The 20,798-nt window shown below is 40.9% G+C and overlaps 1 protein-coding gene across 1 annotated transcript in view; it reads left to right on the top strand.

Annotated features, from left to right (window-relative positions):
- Nucleotides 1-14,756: 14,756 nt before the first annotated feature.
- The window catches only part of LOC135501995 (succinate dehydrogenase cytochrome b560 subunit, mitochondrial-like), a 91,531-nt gene continuing 85,489 nt past the window's right edge, over nucleotides 14,757-20,798 (top strand). The window contains exon 1 of the mRNA XM_064794402.1: nucleotides 14,757-14,821. Within this exon, the coding sequence (XP_064650472.1) occupies nucleotides 14,802-14,821 (20 nt within the window). The 5' untranslated portion in view covers nucleotides 14,757-14,801. The remainder of the gene's footprint in view (nucleotides 14,822-20,798) is intronic.

Here is a 20,798-nt window from a genome sequence, read left to right on the forward strand (position 1 = left end):
GTGCTTACCGGTTCTCGCGTTTTCTCTTTTGACACGAGACTTTTCGAGTTCAACCTGGGGTTGGGGTATGTATATCAGGGTGAAGACAAAACATGGTGACGACGGTGCGTGGCGAATGGCATCCTGAGATACAGGTTTTTGATAAACCTCCATCGTACACAAACCCTGAGAAAATCAAGTACAATCCGCCGGGACGGATGGCTGTTCCGATTACTTTACACGCCCTGAAGAGTTTATGTCCAGATTGGCGGTATAATACAACAAACACGTTCCTAACGTTTTGATTCTTCAATCTACATCGATGCTGTCAAACATTCTGTTGTCGGAGTGTTGAAGTGTTTTTGTGTATTTATTACGAAAGGACACAAACCTGGAGCGGGGGACACGCAATTCAAGAAAGAGCCTTCGATAACTCAAGCTTGAAAGCGAACTTCGCCATCAGCCTCTGTTTACCGTCCTTTTTTCCCGGGCGTTAAAAATATCCTACTTAATCCCTGTTCAAACTTCTGGTGCAGATCAGTTACTCTTGTTCGGGAATGCTGTCTACTGTTACAGCACTAAACCTGCGACCATGACCCATATGTAACTAGGTTCTTAGAGTTGTTTATTACCAATTGTCCAATCAGGGTTTAGGCTTTTCGTTTTAGAATAAACGGGTTTGCTCGGGGCACAGCCACGGTCCAATTCGCACAAGAACTTCGTCGACAATTCTTTGTTCGTGGACCCTGCCATGTTCGAGGTAGGCTTACTGGACTTTGCGCAATATTTAGCCAAAAAAGTATTCTACGCAACGGTCCCTAGGTGACTTTTCCTATTCATAATACACAGCCTGTCCATCCCAGATCGTGGTTACATGGGGTGTAATCGTTGTAAAATTAGGCCAAACGCATAGACAGTTAACCCGGGTACCACTATGTTTACGATGCGAACAAGCCGTGTAAGTCATAATCAACATTTTTTCATTGAACATTTGCGGGTACAGCGTCACAGGGAGCAGCATTGAACGGTAAACAGGTTCACATCATATTCAGACAACGGCTTGTAACGGCCATACAGGAAACGATTCGTATCAAAAACCGACGATCACAACTATTCGCTTGCTGAGTGTATACATTATGCGCATACATTACATTCAGACATTTGAGCTTCCAAGCTTTGAGAAATAACAGGTCATGTGCGAATTTGGCATGTAATTTTGGTAATTTACGTGAGTACATTTTCAACCCCGAAAAGTGTGAAGTGAAGTTATGCTTTTATTTAGTAAAAATCGGTAGGCATGTCCAACAAGACATGTGTCTCAGCTGCCTGGGTGGGTGTGGGTCATCACTCAAAAGTCGTTCTCTGCAATGCATGCAAGCACTGCGTGTGTGTTTGATTTGTGTATACAATGTACGTTACCCTCTCTACTTCAAATGAATGAACCTCATAAGGGTTTAATTAATTAATTGTTTTTCGTACCTTCTTCGATCGAGGTCCGAACAAATTTTCAGGCTGGAGATCACCAACTTATGAAGCATTCCCCCCCCCCCCCCCCAACTCCAAAGTAAGACCATATGAGACCCACTAAGGCATCACTAGAGTTAGACTACAAAACGAAGACCCCCACTCATGAACTACAAAACTAAGACCCACTTTTATTTCGATATTCGATTCATGATTTAGATTTTTAGAAACACGTATTCAAAATGGAAAACAAATCCATACTGGTGACTGACACCATGTATCGAACTTGACGTACCGGGGTAAAACATAATTTCGCTCGTTTCGTTTCGTTGCGCAAAGTCCAGTAAGCCTTCGAGGTATGCCCGATATTCAGTCGGATCGGCGGGATGTACTGAACATTTGGTGCCAAAACTCGGGAGAATGTCACTCTTTTAGCAGGGGACCTTGGACAAGACGACTAGGACACTGCCCCGAGTATGTCCAGAAACAACCCTTGGATCAACCATTTGGAGCCGTTGCAAAACGTAATTTCGATCAATTCCGGGGATCGGCCGTAGAAGAATGGGATGTTGAGCTGGCAAACTCGAAGGCTTGGTTGCAGGGAGCGCAACTGTAGTACGTATTGGTGAAACGCGTAAGATACGAGTCGGAGCCCTATTCGGAGCCCTATTCGCTGATTATAAAGATGGCCGCTGACTTTTCTATTCATGGTCATAATATCGCTCAAAGCTAAGTAGACCACGTTCTAATTGACGCAACTAACGTTGTTCTTGAAACACTGAGTAGTGACTGTGATAAGAAACGGCGAGTCTTTCTCATGGCTAAAATTTACAATCCCCGATCGGAAATGACGTATAGTTTGATCGCATACAACTATAAATCCATTGAACAGTGGCGCTTCTATAGTCAACCGACGACCTTTTTTTGGGCCGTGAACGGGGTCGTTGCAATATTTGGTAGCGGTAAGCTCGTATTACGGAGTGATAGTTCCATCTGACGGTTAAGTGGATTAGCAGAGACACGCCAAGACCAATCGTAAATCTTATATATCACTGTTATCTGAATTTCAGTCTGCTCATTAAAATAGTATGTTTACACGTGGTTGGTTTACATAATGTATTTTTGGCAGCGATTATTACTTTGTGTGAGAGCTGATCGCCTCCGGTATGGTGTAAGGCTGTAAAGATACACTCTTGACGTAGACGTTCTAATATGAGTAAGAGAATGTACTGTGTAGATTCATTATAGAATTCTGGTTAAGGTCAGAATAGAGTTTGATAAACGGCAGGTATCAATGTAAAGGTAAATTTTCATTGTTGGTAAAATTGATTTCAAAATCGAATCGCGGTTATTAGCTTATGTTTTTTAGTTTCAGAAAACGATGGTAGTGGTGTTTGTACTAGTCGTTGAATGGCGGTTCACTGGTCTGGTCGAGATGCCTTGTTTCTGGATGGAACTGGGTTCAAGAAGACAGAATCCAGGTTATGGGTGACAGTGCTGGTGGTATCACTGAGTCTAGGTATTTTATGGACAGCATGTCCAAGCGTATAAAACATTGTAGTTCTTCTCACTGGGAGGAAACAGACCCGATTATTGGTCTGAAGGTTGAACATGCATGTATACTTGGTAGTTTCCATTATGGACAGAGACTTGGCATGTTTTTGAGTCCTTCTGTAAGTTCAGAAGTGTTAATTTCTATGTGTTGAGTTGAGTTGATCACGATGATTTCTTTTTTTGTGCCCGGGAGAGGGTTTTAGTTGAGTTGATAAGCAGGTCGTAATCGTAAAGCTCATATTCATTAGTTGTGTCGTTTAGTTGGTTAATCTATGGTCATGTGGTTGAATCATAAAACGCACAAGTTAGTTGTCTTGACGATGGGTCAGGATATATATAGTTTGATTCATTTGGTGATTAACTGCATGCGATAAATTATTACTGTGAGGTTGTGATCAATAGTACGTGGTACATTGCCATTGAAATTTTATGCAGTTGTTCTTGTGCAGTACAGGTTCGGTTATTTTGGTGGTTCATGCTAAAGGTTAAAAGTGGTATACTCAGTGATATCAGTGATCTTAAAGAGGTTGAATAGCGCCTCCAGAAGCAAGCAACAGCGCCACCCGTAGCAGAAATAAGAACTGCTTAGTGACGCCATGGTTTCCATATACGGCATCTCATTTGCATATTTTTACAACCTTATTTACTACGAGTTATAAATATGCCAGTAGCACGTGTATCATGCCGGGCGGCGCTGTCAGGTGTTTCCACTATGGGTTACATAATCGGCTACAAAGAGGCCAGTGTTCTAGTAAATGAAGTTAGCAATGATAGCGAAAGAATGTTAGTGTATGTTACGCAGTCAATAGCGATAGTAGTGAGTTGGAGAGAGGAGAAAATGGAGAGAATAGTAGTTTGGACTTCGAGTCCCAAGAAGAAACTTTGCAAAGTTTTCATCAAACTGATAATCATATTCCTTCCTTCTCTCCAACAATTAAAAGTTGCTGCAGTCAACCTGATGCGTTTATCCGCGAGCGAATCGACGAGACGAAGCATTTTTTAAGCATCCGAATGGTACCTTACAGATCCGCAAGGGGCGCGTTACCGAAAATGTTGCAAAAATCAATAACGTGATCGTAAATATTGTCATATTTTTCAAAATGAGAGTATGTAAATGATACGCAGACGGTAAACCAATGAAAGGCCAGTATCTATTGAACCTTACAAGTGATTTGGGGGCCTTGAAACTCCTTATATTTATCAATGAAACCTTATTCCCGCCTAAGGTTTTGACCGGGCCGTCCAAAACTCCCCATTTTTTGGCGGGCCATTCCCTTTAATACTTTGATTGGTCTTGGTAAGTTTTTGAGACATCGCCCAGTGTAGATAAGTCAGTGTCTGATCTTATGATATACCTTTTGTGAAAGATTCAATGGAAAGCGGATGAAATTATATACGTAGTATCTATGGAAAACGAAATTTTTCTGCAAGCTTGGCAATGTCAATACATGGAGGGTCAAGATGCTTCGGTTGGTGCAAAATATCGATGCAGTCAAAAAGCAGGAATGGGCGACTTTTTACTATAGTATATTTGTTCGTCTTCTGGTTCATCAGTAAACTATTTTTCTGGACGTGTTTGCTTTTTTTCGATTTCGTTTCTGCTTTTAGATAGTAGAAAAACATGTTTTTCGTTATTTTTAGTACGCACAAGTCCTGGCGCGAAAGACCTTTCCCGCCGCGTGAGTGCAAGCCGAGATCCGCGGCAATCAAGCGCCATAAGCTTAATGTCAGAAAATCTATATCTACACCACGTCACAGGGCACATCCATGGCTCCAAGAAGCGCCTTACTAGTGCATCGTTCCACATGGAAAGGATCGATGGATGGAGAGCTAACTCTGGTTAAATCGGAGTCAACATCGGAAAAGCGTGATAATTCAGTCAGATTTTGAATTTTATTTCCTTTTTTGTGCATCTTGTTGATGGAAACTAATTGATATGTAGAATTTGAGGTGACTGGGCAGCCGACAGCTGGGTAATATTGCCCTTATGATACCAATGGTCCTTTAAAATCACATTATTCGTTATCTAATTTGAGATGTTTTAGAATAGAAATTGATAACTCACTGTCGGTATTGGTTGTCTCACCATAACCGCTCGGGTGGAGCTAAAATGTTGGCTTCGGTTTTGATCTACATTTTAGTTCCACCCGAGCGGTTTTGGTGAGACAACCAATACCTCCAAAACGAAACGAGGGTAGAAATGTTACGTCATTTGCTGGCTCTGTTGAGCTGATTGGGCGATCAGGGTCCGGAGAGAGTGATCGCTACTGCAGACCGCTTTGATCACTGCATGCTCACTGCTCAGGCCCTCACATGATCAAATGCTCACACATCCAAACGCTGCGCATGCAGGTGGGAGAAACCGATGACGTTCACACGTGATCAGACAGCAAATCGGTGAGGCCAATGTGTCTACATGCAGCGAGATGGCGTGGCAGTATGCCGTATATTCCAGGCGGAGAAAACTTCTTGGCCCGGCCTCTTGGACCACCAGTACCAGCCTACAGGCCATCACAGAGCGCGTCCAAGTATGCACTATCAGCTCCCCCCCCCCACAATACCAACAAACTGTTAACCCATTCATGACTTGAGATTTCTTGAAAATGGCCCTCTTTTCAGCCAATTCTGGAAATGGGGCAGTCGAATATCAATGCTCTTTGATGCTGAAAGTTTGGGGCATGCCGAATGGACTGACTTGGAGCCAGGATGTCCAGCTTCCCTTTGGCGAGAGAAGGGCATTGCATTCGACATTCGTCGTAGGAAATACGCTAATAAGGATTAATATCTGTTTTAAAGTTCAACTCTTTGAGTATGTGAATCGGAGATATATAAATGAACATTTATAATTACGAAAATCGTTATTGTTGGGTTTCCTGGTCTATTCTTCGATATCACACTTTAATATTTCTGCATCACTGTATGCATAACTACATACACTCATGAATGAAAACCAACATTATCTGATCAGAAATCGACTCCTTTGCAGTCCATACGTCATCCTAAATTGTCTTGCCTTCATTGACTGCTGATAGGTCGCATGTGGATTCGCGTAGCTGGATGATTAGCCAATGCAATGGACATCGAGAACACAAACTCTCGACGGGGGGGGGGGGGCTCGGCTCTGTCACCGAAACAAATGCTTCAAACAGATCCGTTGTTGCATGCAGCTTAAAGGCCATATATCAAGGTTTTTTGCCATTTTCTGCTGTAAGACGATTTCAAAAGTGTACCTAACACTTTATACAATACAGAAAACCAAATGCAATTAGCTCCATCCATTTTGAAGATATAGCCAATTATGTGTTTGACAACTTGATTACCTAATCAGGCTAGCAACTGGCTTGTTAGAGCCAGGCGGCGGGTTCAGCAAAAGTTGTGATGTAGATCAGGTTATTTGTACATGTCATGCAATCATAAAAGCAGGAGGGCCTTAATTAATTATGCACACCTGGAAGTAATGTGTTTCATTCACTATGGTGTATTGTGTGGCTCCGAATTGTGTCAAGGATAGCACAAAGAACAATCGAATGACGGATGGGACCCATTTTCATGAATTTCCAAAGCCAGTTGAACGAGAGAGGAGGAAGCTGTGGATTCGGAAGTGCAAACGTTTGGAGTGTTGGAAGCCTGGGCCTTCGGCCAAACTTTGCAGTGATCACTTTATCGATACGGATTATCACATGAAGCCGGATATCTGCATCCAACTGAATATTAAATGCCACTTGTTAAAAACAGCTGTTCCAACCATGTCAATTGCATTTAATGCCCGAGGCTGCTGAGGTCGGTTGTTATACATAATGTGTAGGCCCTATTGGGGCCTGTGATACCGCATAGTGTCTTCTTGTGTTCCAGCCATAGCAAGGTGACAGCGACACAGGTCAGTGTCAGTGACAGCCACTGTCAATGACAGATTATTGTCATCTGACATCTAGGCCTATCTAACGTTGCACGGCATTATATCGTCACGTCAAGATGATTGTGCATAATACCGTCACTTTTCAATAGTAGTTCAGCGTCATGACATAACTGGCGAGACAACACTGACGAGGCGAAACAATATTGTGCAACATTAGTCTGTTCAAAAATCATACATGTTATGCATCTGCAACCGTTTATCAATGTCTTCTTTGCTCTATCGGCCGGTCTGCCATGCAAATTGATTAACCACAAATTCTAATCACTTCCGTCCGAATGATCACTCTCATTATGATCTAGTGATATTAATGGCTCGAACATGTACGGCTCAACGTTTAAATATCCTTCTGTATCGACCAAAACATCCTCAAATTCACTGCTCTCACTCTCTGAACTGTATGCGGAAGCCATTGCTTTGTTCTGACTGACCTGATCTACGTCATCAAAAAATCCCTAGCGGCCACACGTGGAACTAATCTAAAGTTGTGTGTGGTGGGAAATTCAAATAGTTTAAAATTGAAAATTGAAATAACTAAATAATGACTTTATTATTAGAATTTTTTTAATGTCTGGGATCTTGTTTTTTTAACCCTCAACATATTTCATGAGTATCAAGCATGTTTTCAAACCTTGATATATGGCCTTTAATTGCGCTTTCTGTTGTGTATGGCCATTGCCCGCGCTTTTTGCAGCAATGTACTGCCGCGCCATCTTGTGGCATGCAAACACCTTGCTGTAATTTAGCGTCATCGGTTTTCCCCACCTGGAAAAAAGTGGTAGGTGGTTTTGGACACTGCCCCTGAAAGGGTCTCAATTTCTGAGAAAAGGTGAAACTTTACCGTTGAGAATCATTCCATTTACCGGTTATCACATAAAAACGCTTGTTTTAAAGTAAATACGGATGCCTAATTCAAGAAAATTCCAAGTCCATGTCGGGCGGAGGATATCTTTATAAATCTTTATTTATATAGGAATTTTATAAATGACATAACCAGTGGTTTTAAAAAAAACACTGGTAATGTCATGATGCAGTGGATGTGAATGGGCGGTTATTGCCGCAAATATTCACCAACGCGCGAGGGATAGCAAGTGACTCCTAGAAGCCGATGAGGCGTATAGTTCGTGGCGCGTATAGCTGTAATTTCTAAAATCTGCATTTCCTAGAATCGTCGTGAGGGATAGATACTGCGAGCTCTAGAACCCGCAGGTTCTAGAACCGTGAGCGATAGATCTCGTGAGGGATAGAAGTTCCAAAACAATCCGTTATATGGCGCCACTATCTCGTGAGCGATAGCAGTTCAAACAATTTCCGTTATGTGGCGCCACTGTCGCATATTCGTATCGTTTTGCTGTAGATGCCGGCCTGCTACTACTACTGGGCATAGTAGGGAATGCCCCACCAGCAGCAATCGACATTGGCCTAGAAAATGAAGTGCTTGGCCGAGGAGGCGGAGGACGACGATGTGGTGTAGAATCAGGGTTATACTCGGGTTTATATCACTAGCCTCTGCTGGAGGCTATCTCGGCTGCAGCTGATCGGGCTGCTGCTGGTCTAAAATCTGCACTACTTGCTGAAGCAGTAGTGCTGCCTGTTGCAGCTGCGACTGGTCGCACATTTTAAAAATTGCAACGAAAGTAGCCTATACGCATGTACGCGCTTTCTGACAGTGACAAGTACCACGTGTTGAGGCCAACTGACAGTAGTGTCGCTCACAGCAAAAACAATACGAAGACATAACATAACATAACATAACATAACATAACATAACATAACATAACATAATTTATTTCACTCCAAAAACCCTTTCGGGTATAAGAGGTTACATGATTTAACATTTACATATGGTGGACCAAGCTGATGAATTCTTTACAAAAACTATGAATATTGTCTAAGTTTACCCGGGAACATTTAGTCATAATGCGATGGAAAAATTCATGATAAAAAACCTGAGGTAATTCTTTTAAGTTTGGAAACAACCTAACTCGCATGTGACGGAAATACGGACACGTAATAAAATAATGAAGTTCGTCTCTTACACAAACCTGGTCACAAAGACCACAAATATTTTCTGCAGTTTCATTTCTATTCTGGTTACTGTTTCTGGGAATTTTATAGATCCAGTACGAAATTTACAAATACTGACCGTTTGATATAATGGTAATTTTTTAACATAGGGCTCCATATTCAGGTTTTGTTTAAACATTCTATAAATTATACATCTGAAATCGTTATTTACCTCGTTTCTCCATAGTTGTTCACACTGGTCTCTCATTATCTGTTCAACTACAATTTTCAGTTCTCGTAGGGACAAAACCTCGGGAGTATACCAAATTTGAGTGAGGCCACAGCCGTCTAGAACAGTTTTCACACTTTTACACCAGCCTTGGTTTAAATAACCCTTGTCTAAATGCTCCCTAGCTATGTTATAAAAGATATAAGCCCATTTATCTGTTTTTCCAATTCTGAGTCTGTTCCAAAAAGATAACATTCGCACGGCTATGTGAATCTTCAAAGAGTGTCGCCCAAGTTCTCCCATTACCATTACTGTAGGAGTTCTTAACGGTAATCGTAGCAAATATTTGCAAAATTTAACTTGTACACGGTCCAGCAACTCGGTGTTTTGGTTACCCCACACCTCACTACCATATAGCAAAACTGGTGTGACTACTTTGTCAAATATGTCTAGACTCAATTCGACCGTAAGAGAAAGTCTTCTACACGCTCTCAGTACACCAAACATGGCTTTCATACCTTTATTATATCTATCTTTTATTGCCCTCGCAAAATTTCCATTATATGAGAATGTTACGCCTAAGTATGTGAAATGGTCTACCAACTCGACCCTACCCCCATTATATCTAAATTCCGGTATATTTACTCTAAGCTTTCCCCGAGAAAAAATCATTGCCTTGGTTTTCTTAATATTTACGATCAGATGCCACTCCTCACAGTAATCGTGCAATAAGTTCAGGGCGTTTTGTAACTCGTTAGGATCATCTGCCATAAGAATCATATCGTCCGCATACAATAATATTGCCAGCTTCAAAAAAATCTCCAAGTTGTCTAAAAACTCACATCGGCTATTGATATGTAAATCAGAAGGACCATTAAAACCATGGTCGTTCAAAAAAATTTCAAAATCGTTTAGATATAACGCAAATAAGAGTGGCGACATATTTTCGCCCTGCCTAACCCCTATGGAACACGGAAAATAATCTGATCTATCATTGTTAATCTGAACACACCTTCGCTTTATCATACATATTTACCATGACATTCAATATTTTACCGTTTGTACCATTTCCAATAAGTTTACGCCAAAGTCCTAACCTCCATATTTTATCGAAAGCTTGTTTGAAATCAATAAATACCACATATAAGCGTTTGCCCTTACTCAAATACAAATCAATCAAACACTTCAGAACAAAAACATTGTCCATGGTAGAGTAACCTCATCTGAAACCTGTTTGTTCTTCACCTAATACCTCGTGTAAATTCACATACTCGTCTAACCTGCTGTTTAAAATAGCTGTGAACAATTTACCTAAACAGCTTAATAAAGTAATACCTCTGTAATTCTCACCCTTTGTTCTATCACCCTTTTTCTTATAGATTGGTTTTATAATGCCATTAATCCAATTTGTCGGTATGCATCCACTGTCCAAAATTCTGTTAAACAAATTATAATAAAAATCTATTAAATACTCCCCGGTGTTAATGATAAGTTCGTTTGTAATACCGTCAACTCCACTGGCCTTTCTCCGCTTCAATTTTCTTATTTGGGTCAAAATTTCCCCCCTCTCTATCTGCCTATTCAACACTTCATCTCCCCTGTTTATCTGCTCAGTAGTCATCTCGAAACTTTCGTCGGCCACATTCCCAGCATTTAATTCTTTAAAATGATTTTGTAAAGTGTCGAGCATATTATCAGGTATTCTATCTTGTTCATTTCCCCTAACATTCAACATCTTCCAAAATTTGTGAGACTCGTGGTCTTTCAACTGTTTCAGATCCTCTATTCTACTCAGATTATACCTATGTAAACTGGTCTTTAGTAACTTCTTGTACTGTTTTCTCTCGTTTTTCATTTGGGTCCTATTTGCATGCGACTTAACATTTCTAAAACGCTTCCGGGCACGATTAAAAGCACTTTTCTGTAATCTGCACTCTTCATTATACCAAGGTTTCCTTTTTAAAATGTCAGGTCTGTTACTCCTATTATTCCCTTTTACACCGAATGTTTCAACAGCACTACCAATCAGTACTGACTGATATTTTTCTAGCACATTGTCAATCTGATCAACAGTTAAATCACCAGTACCAACATCCTGGGTCCATTTGGTTATTTCGTCTATCACCCTCCTGTCTAAATGTTGCATAAAGACATCCTTTTTTTCATCACACCATGGTTTTGGAACGACTTCATCACTTTCTATAGCTACATTTTGCTCATTCCTATAAACGCCACACCAATTACAAACCAAACTTACAGGGCAATGCTTATCAGAAAACATACCGTTAAAATCGCCGACAAAAAAATCTTGTACAAAACTAAATAAATCAGTTGTGAGGAGAAAATAATCTATGACTGAACAATCAGCGCAGGTGGTTTTTCCTACACCTTCATCTTGACCAGAACGACCATTCACTATGTTGATACCCAGACCCGAACAAAGTTCGAGTAACCTATTTCCATAATTGCAAACTCTCTTCACGTCCTGTGACACACGATCTGACAGTGCAAACTCTTCACGTGACAGATCAGTTCCCAAAACAAAGTCCAGGCTTTCGCCCGTGTGGGCATTAAAATCACCCCCTATGCAAAAATAACAATCATACCTGGCGTTCAGATCAACAATGTCACTTTCTAACTTATCAAATAAATCTATGCTTGAATACCTCGAGTTTTCCGGCGGAATATATACGGTGTATTCCTGTTTCGCCTATTCCTGTTCCGCCTATTCCTGTTTCGCCTATTCCTGTTTCGCCTAATTCCTGTTTCGCCTAATTCCTGTTTCGCCTATTCCTGTTTCGCCTAATTCCTGTTTCGCCTATTCCTGTTTCGCCTAATTCCTGATTAGCCTATTCCTGTTTCGCCTATTCAAATGTATTGCTAACCTCCCCACAGACGTAGGAATATGAACCGTCCCTTACTGACCGACCAAACCCGAGGAGAGCCACATATGTACGCATTGACGAACGCATGTTACGCCTCAAAGAACAATACGTCAATGGAGAGAGGGACATAATGAGTTACGTTGATGCCATCAGTTACCTTGTCTGACATAATATCATGATATGTATTTTCCACCTTGTTTGACTTTATATGTGCTGTACCTACATGTATATTATGACATGGGTTTTACAGCTAATTTTGATCAAATAACTATGAGAATGTACAATATCATGTATTTTTATCAAAAACTCATGAATTCAGTTTTCATAAAATAAACGACTGCTTTACTCTACTTAATCTATTAGTTTTTACTGTGTGTCAGTATGGTCCTATGGTCCTATGGTCAAATAAGTCCCGGACTGTCCCCGCTTTCAAGGTGACTCTTTCAAAACGGTCACGGCATGGTTTGTTAACAAAGTTGATGGCATTTGATTAGTCAAATTGTCATCACATCGTTAACATCATCCAATTGTCCCCTCACATTTTCCCCGTAAAATGGACATGCATCCCTAAGGTTCCCCGTGGGAGAGTCGATTTATTGTAGGGGTACTGGAAAGTAGGCGAAACAGGAATAGGCGAAACAGGAAATAGGCCAAACAGGAAATAGGCCAAACAGGAAATAGGCGAAAAAGGAATAGGCGGAACAGGAATAGGCGGAACAGGAATAGGCGAATCAGGAATAGGCGAAACAGGAATTTTGTAGGCGAAACAGGAATAGGCGAAACAGGAATAGGCGAAACAGGCATAAAACCATATATACGACACCACATAATAGATCTTTATCTAGGGATAGACACTTTTTATCAATTTTACACCACTGAATATGTTGATGTTCACTATTCACAGCTTCACAAAATTCTGTTAACTCATTTTTCACAAAAAGAGCAATTCCCCCAGATGGGTGAGCCGAACACACTTGTCTATTTTTTGCAAACATTTTAAAACCTGGTACCGAAATTTCATCAACATCATTAAGCTTAGTCTCGGTAATAAACAAAAATTGAAAGTCACTTACATACTCCTCAAAATCCTCAGCGATAAGTTTCGATTTTAATCCACATACATTAAGATTTAACAGTTTAAAAAAGTCACGTTCCCGCTGTACTGGTGCTATATCATGCACCTCAGCGTCTCCGTAATGTTCCATGACAGTAGTCTGTTCACGTCCATAGTCACGAATGGGCCTCCCTTCCAACACGTGTTGTGGGTCCTCGCACGGTTTGCCGTCAATACACAGTTTGTCACGATTTATCCAAGCCTTTTTCCCCATATTCTTTGCTTTCTTCACGAATGGTCTTAGTTTCTTTCTCCTCTCTTCGATCAATCTAGGGTATTGCTCGTTGATATATATGTTTGTGCCCTTTAACTTAGGCGCTGCACGCTGTATCCTCCTTCGGTCATCACGGTTCACCAACTTTGCCACTATTGCTCTCGGTCGCTCAGAAGGTTTCCTTGGTCTCCCTATTCGATGAGCCCTTTGTGTATCAATTTCGTTTCTCGGTATTTCAAGCCTTTCTTCGATAATTTTAAGCAGCACATCCTTTGAGTCCTCGGTATCGGTTTGGCCGTCCGGGACACCATCGAAAAGTAAGTTATCCATCATCGAGCGACATTGAACATCCAAAACCTGCTCCTGTAGTGAACCAATCGTGTCATACAATTTGCGATTTTCTACTTCCAATACATCAACCTTCCGCCCAATATCGTCACACTTTTTCGAGGTAGAACTGACATCGGCCTTCAAAGTAGTGATTTCGTTCTCGATCCACTGTACACTGCGTTCTATTGTATCCAGCTTGTTCAATTTGGTGTACATGTCTGCTATTACCTCAGCAAGGGACAATTGCCTTCCGCCCACAAACACACCCTGCACTTGTGTACTGGTAGCCTGCGTCGAGCCTTGCTGTGCTTTATCACCATGTACTTGGCCCTGTACGCCGGTAACATTTTGGCCACGTTGTTTCGAACTAGCAACTTGAGACACTGGTACTGACTTGCCTGCTATATTAGCACGATTTCTTTTGACCGGTGGTTGCTCCTGAGACGCCATACTTTTCGTGTTAGCGACATAGGGTGATGAAGACGGGTATCAACGACTTAATTTCTTAAAAAGGACGACACGTTCTTCAATCCCCTAACTTGATCCATCGCCATATTCGTCCGTTGTTTCTTCTGTACGAAGACGTCAATATGCGACAGTGGCGCAACATAACGGATTTTTTGGAACTTCTATCCCTCACGAGATCTATCGCTCACGGTTCCAGAACCTGCGGGTTCTAGAGCTCGCGGTATCTATCCCTCACGACAATTCTAGGAAATGCAGATTTTAGAAATTACAGCTGTACGCGCCACGAACTATACGCCTCATCGGCTTCTAGAAGTAACTTGCTATCCCTCGCGCGTTGGTGAATATTTGCGGCAATAACCGCCCATAGATGTGGCCACAGAGCCGTTCTCGTAGTGTGTGATAAGGCTGTCTTTCCTTTGAATAAATTGATATGCTTGCTTTGAAGAATGATATAGAGCATCGTGTGGCCCAGAATTATTTTCCCTTGCACAATAGAATTCCATTGTGTGAGGGAAAATAATTTTGGGCCAACCTGTAGGCCCTAGAGCGGAATCAATCAATTCTGCATTATGCCATTCGCCATTCGCCACGACAGGTTTCGTTTTATTTCGGGCGTCTTTGCCTTAGGGACAAGGTTTACCAAAATGGCTCTGTCAACTTTGAGGTGAGATTTTTAGCAATCCAAACTGAAACTCATGATTGATGATATGGATGAATGAAATCGAATGATAGTGTGAAAATGAGACAGTGTATCACTGAATACTCTATTCCTGGTAACAATGAGTTAAAGCTATCTGCGAATCATTACACATAAACATAAGGATAGGCCTAAATATCCATGCTTACATTTATGTTGACAAGGACAAGATGAGGTCAAACCACTACTAGGCACTACGGTAGTCGCATGTCGGTGTGGTAGGCTGTCTAGAGGTAGGGTCTATTCTACAGACCAAAGGTCTTACAGACCACATTTTTTGGCTCTCACTTTTTTATTAGTGGAGATGTTCATGAAATCTAAAGAAAGCGATATTGGACCTTCAACGGTTGCCGCATGCTCAGAAAGAAATTTTTGAAAAAAAATTAATTTTAGTAGGGCCTACCTTGATTTTGAAGAAATAAAAGTCTGTAATTCTCAGAATTCTAAAAAATAAAAAACAGACCAACTTCAAAGGCAAATTAAGATATTTTTAAAACATTTGTTAAGTAAAGTCTGTAAATATCTGAATTCTAAATAAGAAAAAACATACCAACTTCAAAGGCAAATTATAATATTTTAAAAACATTTGTTAAATAAAAATTAAGTTTATTATGTGAAGGGTGATTCAAAGATTATGAATATTATGTCAACAAACAATTGATAATCTTTGTAGGCCTAGCACCCTTCACATAATGAACTTAACCTTTTATTTAACAAATGTTTTTGAATATAATTTTTTGTCTTTGAAGTTGGTACGTTTTTTCTTATTTAGAATTCTGAGATTTACAGACTTTTATTTCTTCAAAATCAAGGTACTAAAATTTAATTTTTTTCAAAAATATCACTTTAGATTTCATGAAAATCTCCACTAATAAAAAAGTGAGAGCCAAAAAACGGGGTCTGTAAGGTCTTTGGTCTGTAAAATAGACCCTAGCCTACCGTCTATAGACAACCTGCGAAAATAAATTTCGGCCATTTTGAAAAGCGCAGTAGTTATAATATATTATGATTATGACCGTGTCACGGTTTCAGATTTTTTCGCTATTTTGCCGGATCTTCGGTTCGACATGCGCAGTTCATTCATGATTTTTGGACTTGGACAATTATTTGAAATCGGCAATTTTGACATGTTTATATCTGGTGATGATGATGGAAGGATGCCGCGCGTTCACAGTTGGTGACGAATTTTCTTTCGGCTGTTGAATGCGCTATCAAAGCTTCGGACAAAGTGGATAAAATGTTCTATGAAAGTGCGGTGTTGCCCCTTGTGCAGAAGACTGGTGTACGTCGTCCGGCAAAATAACATTTCGTATACGATTGCCGTATCGCCATTGCCAGCAGAAACAGTAGAAATCTAAAATATACAATTTGTCTGAAAATTATTAACTGCGCATGTCAAATGGATTCGGATTGGAAGTTCCGGCTAAATAACCAAAATGAAATGAAACCATGACACGGTAAAATATCCACTGCGTTTGAAAAGACCCTTTTCACAGGCAACGTTTGTTAAACATGGCATAAAAGTGAAAATATTGAAGTTGTCCATGTCTTCCAATGTTCATCATATTTTGAATGCTTTTGGTGATGATTTGAAATTAAACATTACTTTTAATAGTTTTATGTCACAGTAAACTTATGCTGCCTGTGAAAAGGCCTTTTCAAAATGGCTGAAATTTATTTTCGCATACGGTTTATTAGGCCCTTTTCCAGATGCACGCCGGTACCACCTAGAAGGGACATCAAAACAAACTACCTTCGATAGGTTTTTACGGTCAATGATGCCAGACAATGCCTCTCAAGCCATTGTCAGGCGTCTTTTACCATGAAGATCTATTATTGCTGATTGTTTGTTTTGCCGATCCTATAGATCGTTGCACTTGATTGGGGATAACGTTTACAAAGACGTCGCGTCACGTCACGTTACAGTCATGTAAAACTGTCGGAGCCGCAATGCATCGTGACGTGACCACGGCCAACACATGGGATGTAAACGTTGTTCCCAATCAAAGTGCATGAATCTAGTGGTACCGGCGTATCTGGCAAAGGGGCTATGCATCTTTGTCAATATATTGACATTGCTAAGCTTCACAGACAACACGTCTGATTAATACCTTGACGAAAAGTACAGCATGCATTTGTATGCAATCTATTTCAAGCTGAAGTTGATCGGCTATTACTCGCTCGTAAACGGCATCGCTGTACACACCATTGCCATTGTAACAAGTTCAGGGCTGGAAATTCCCACAATGCACACCACAGAGTTTTCAAATAAAGTAAGTGAACACAATTTTACGACGGCAAAAGTATGCCATGGTTTATTGGTACAATCTGCGGTAAATTAGTTGATTGCGGCAGCAAATACCGCGAGTGCCGTCGTATATTTGTATTTCCAGCCCTGAAGTTAGCGTGAGGCCACTGACCTTCGCTGTTGCTCGATCAGCGGTCTGATATCTCGGCAAGTGTATAGTGTCTCATTCAAAAACCACAAAATGCTTTGCGTTGAAACTTAGTAGTGTCTAGAGCAGATTAAAAGGGCAAACACTCATATTAACAGCGCAGTGACCATGGAAAGTGAGGTCTGTGTGATCAAAAATGGGTTCACCATATGCTACTTTATTTACCGCATAGCGATAGTGTACATTGCATATGGCAGAACCAGCTCAAATTTGGGTGAGGTGCACCGTTAAGTGAGGCGCGCAATATACAGAAAATTGAAACGTATTTCTTCAGTGGTGTGGGCGGAGGGAACGGAGGCAATACGGCTGGAAGTTCAGTATGTTTAAATGGAATGAGTTTACAATTCCCGTTCTCCTGCCCAAAGAAAGGTCATGGGTTGACTAAAGAAGTGTTCAATGGACCCCTTCACACCAAGTAGGTTTTCGCTTTCTACGTCACCTTGTCTTTTGTTCGGCCCATTGTTTGGGCTTATTTTTAGACCAACGTGCGTTTGCCAGCCGAAATAAAGCCTTATAACTAAGGGCATGTGTAGTTGTCTATGGATTCACACTAGTTTAATGCGATCAAACTACGTCATTTCCGATCGGGGAATATAAATTTGCCACCTGGTGGTGTTGTTGACTTGTATCTGGGGTATGAAAAATATCGAAATTCAAAATTGGAGTCTGTAAGATTTTCTCTAGAAAGATACCCCTGAGAAATATTTTGGAATGAGTGCTATAGGGTAGAACTAATGGTGTCCCCCCATAAGTCTGACATCCCGTAAGTCCGAAGTATCATAAGTCCGACAATGGAAAAATTATTTTGTGAAAATGTACCACAATTCTGACATCCCACAAGTCAGACATCCCACAAGTCAGACATCCCATAAGTCCCACATTCATAAAGGTATCATAAGTCTGAAGTACCACATGTCCGACATCTCATAAGTCCGACAATGAGACATTATTCTTGGGATTTATTTGAAATCAATGTTCTCAGCAAACAGCACCAATGACATCATCAAATAAAAGGCGAGAAAATGATAATCCTGTGGGCGACTGTCCTTCCACAGAGTTCAATTGGAAGTTGTTGCTGATTACCAATGCTGTTGAGATTGAGAAGAATAAAACAACGCTATCTTGATTCATAGCGGGAGGGCGAGCGGTAAGGGAAATGGCAAAACTGACGTCATCACCCCGCCTGACCTCCAAACAAATAGGCAATTTCCATTTTGACCACCCAGCGAAGATTTTTTAATAAAGCACCAGCAAATCTCTTTCAATGTCAAGAAAGCACCTGACCACGAAAGATTAATGCCTCCCTTCGGATCTCTAAACCAAGAGATTGACATTTTACATATCATTTGATTAAGTTAGAAGGTATATGTAGATTGAGGCAAAAAGCATGCTCGCACTCGAAGAGTGATAATGACGGCTTTGTTTACATTTGAATCGGCCAAAAGCACGGTCATTTGAATGACTCTAGTAAATTATCCCAACCCTCAGTAATGAATGCATTCCAAATCTTCCCTTTAATCGTATGCAAGCATTTAAATTACGAGATACAATGGTTTCTTGCAGTACAAGACGATTTTTATGTGACTTCATAGAACATTTTTCATTGGGTGTATATAAATAATGACCCAATCAACTGTGACAGTCTGTGACTCTGCAGACAACTAACTAGACTAGACCTAAAAGAATAATCTAGATCAGAAAAAAACTGATATCACAACAGTAAAGTTGGTGAATATATAGAAAGGCGTAAATCGGCCATTTGAGTGTTACTATGGCATGTTTCTTAACCGCTGAAGTGATGAACTTGAAATTCGGTACACATGAATCCCTTTGTCATAACCGCTGACACCGAATTTTGGTCTGATCTGATTCTCAACTTGGCCACCAGGGTGCCAAAACTAAAAAAGGTAAAAATTGCAATATCTCATTTATTAGTGACTTGTTTTCAATGATATTTTTATGGTAGGTACTCCAAGCAAGGATACATCACTTGTCATACCGATTTTGATTTGACTTGTATACATACTATGCATGCACATATCATTTAACCAGGATGAATTCCTATTAACCACCAAATATCTGTTCGGTGAGCACAATGGCCCCTGGCCTTTTCATTTAAGGGACTTGTTGTGGAGAACCTTGACGTTGACATTCTTCCTGGGACACCCTTTTTGGAGTAAAATGACACAGCTGCATTACCAGCTAAACATTGGGTCGTCTCAGGTGATGGTACTGTTTGTTTAAAGCTATGGTTACATCACTTGTCATACCGATTTTGATTAGACTTGTATACATACTATGCATGCACATATCATTTAACCAGGATGAATTCCTATTAACCACCAAATATCTGTGCGGTGAGCACAATGGCCCCTGGCCTTTTCATTTAAGGGACTTGTTGTGGAGAACCTTGACGTTGACATTCTTCCTGGGACACCCTTTTTGGAGTAAAATGACACAGCTGTATTACCAGCTAAACATTGGGTCGTCTCAGGTGATGGTACTGTTTGTTTAAAGCTATGGTTCAGTAAGTAAATCACTCGACTGCCATGCTGTTCACACCCCCACATTATTTGCGCCCGTCCACCTCAACTTCTGTTTGGCCAGGGTAATTCAATGAGGTTGAAATCCCTTGGACAATCCCTCAGACAATTGTTCAGACTCCGAATACGCTCTTGAATGGTGCAGAAAGCCAACTGGTGATATTGTCTATAATTGGCCCACTCTCGACATGGTAACACATTTGGTCAAGCGAAAGGAACACTTCTGTCAAATCAGTCCAGTATTCACAGCTGGAATCGACCCAGTCAGCAGGATGGTTGTAAAACCAGCCAACCATGATCTATTGAGCCGGTTAACCACAGTGCCGGGATTATTTGGACCCAAACAACATTTTGTCACCCGAAGTGATTGTGCAATGCCAGGGTCTAGTAGTCCAATACAACAGTGTGTTCATTCCAGAGAGTATAACGGCGGTTCTGGACCTTTCATAGCCATGGTTAAGATGGGTCCAGTCCAACCACCTCAGCCAATGAGTAAGCTTCCACAGTACTGTCGCAATAAAATGGTGGAATCCAGGACAATAAGAAAACAAAGGTGTGTTTAAACGCCTAGAGAATGTTGAGGTTACTTTAAATTACCTTTACTCGTCATTCCTGGTCAAGAAACCAAATGGTGGCCACCGACAAGACACCACATTTTCTAATGTAGGTCACTTTGGCAAGCCACAATCCTCAACATTGACTCTTCTCTCCGCCAAGTCGCTTGTTAGAAGTACATCATCACCAAAGATTTGAAGAACACTTTTTACCAGATACCATCAGCGTGGTAATCTATGACATATTGAGGAGTCGCCACACCTTTTCATGGTGTCGGAGTTTACACGGAATCTGCAATGGGCATGCCAGGTTCAGAGACTGACTTGTGGAACTCATGTTTCGTGTTCTTGGTCCACTCTCAAAGGATGGCTCAGTTGCAAAGATTGCTGA

Source organism: Lineus longissimus, chromosome 18 (genome assembly GCF_910592395.1).
Source record: "Lineus longissimus chromosome 18, tnLinLong1.2, whole genome shotgun sequence".
NCBI classification, from domain to species: domain Eukaryota; kingdom Metazoa; phylum Nemertea; class Pilidiophora; order Heteronemertea; family Lineidae; genus Lineus; species Lineus longissimus.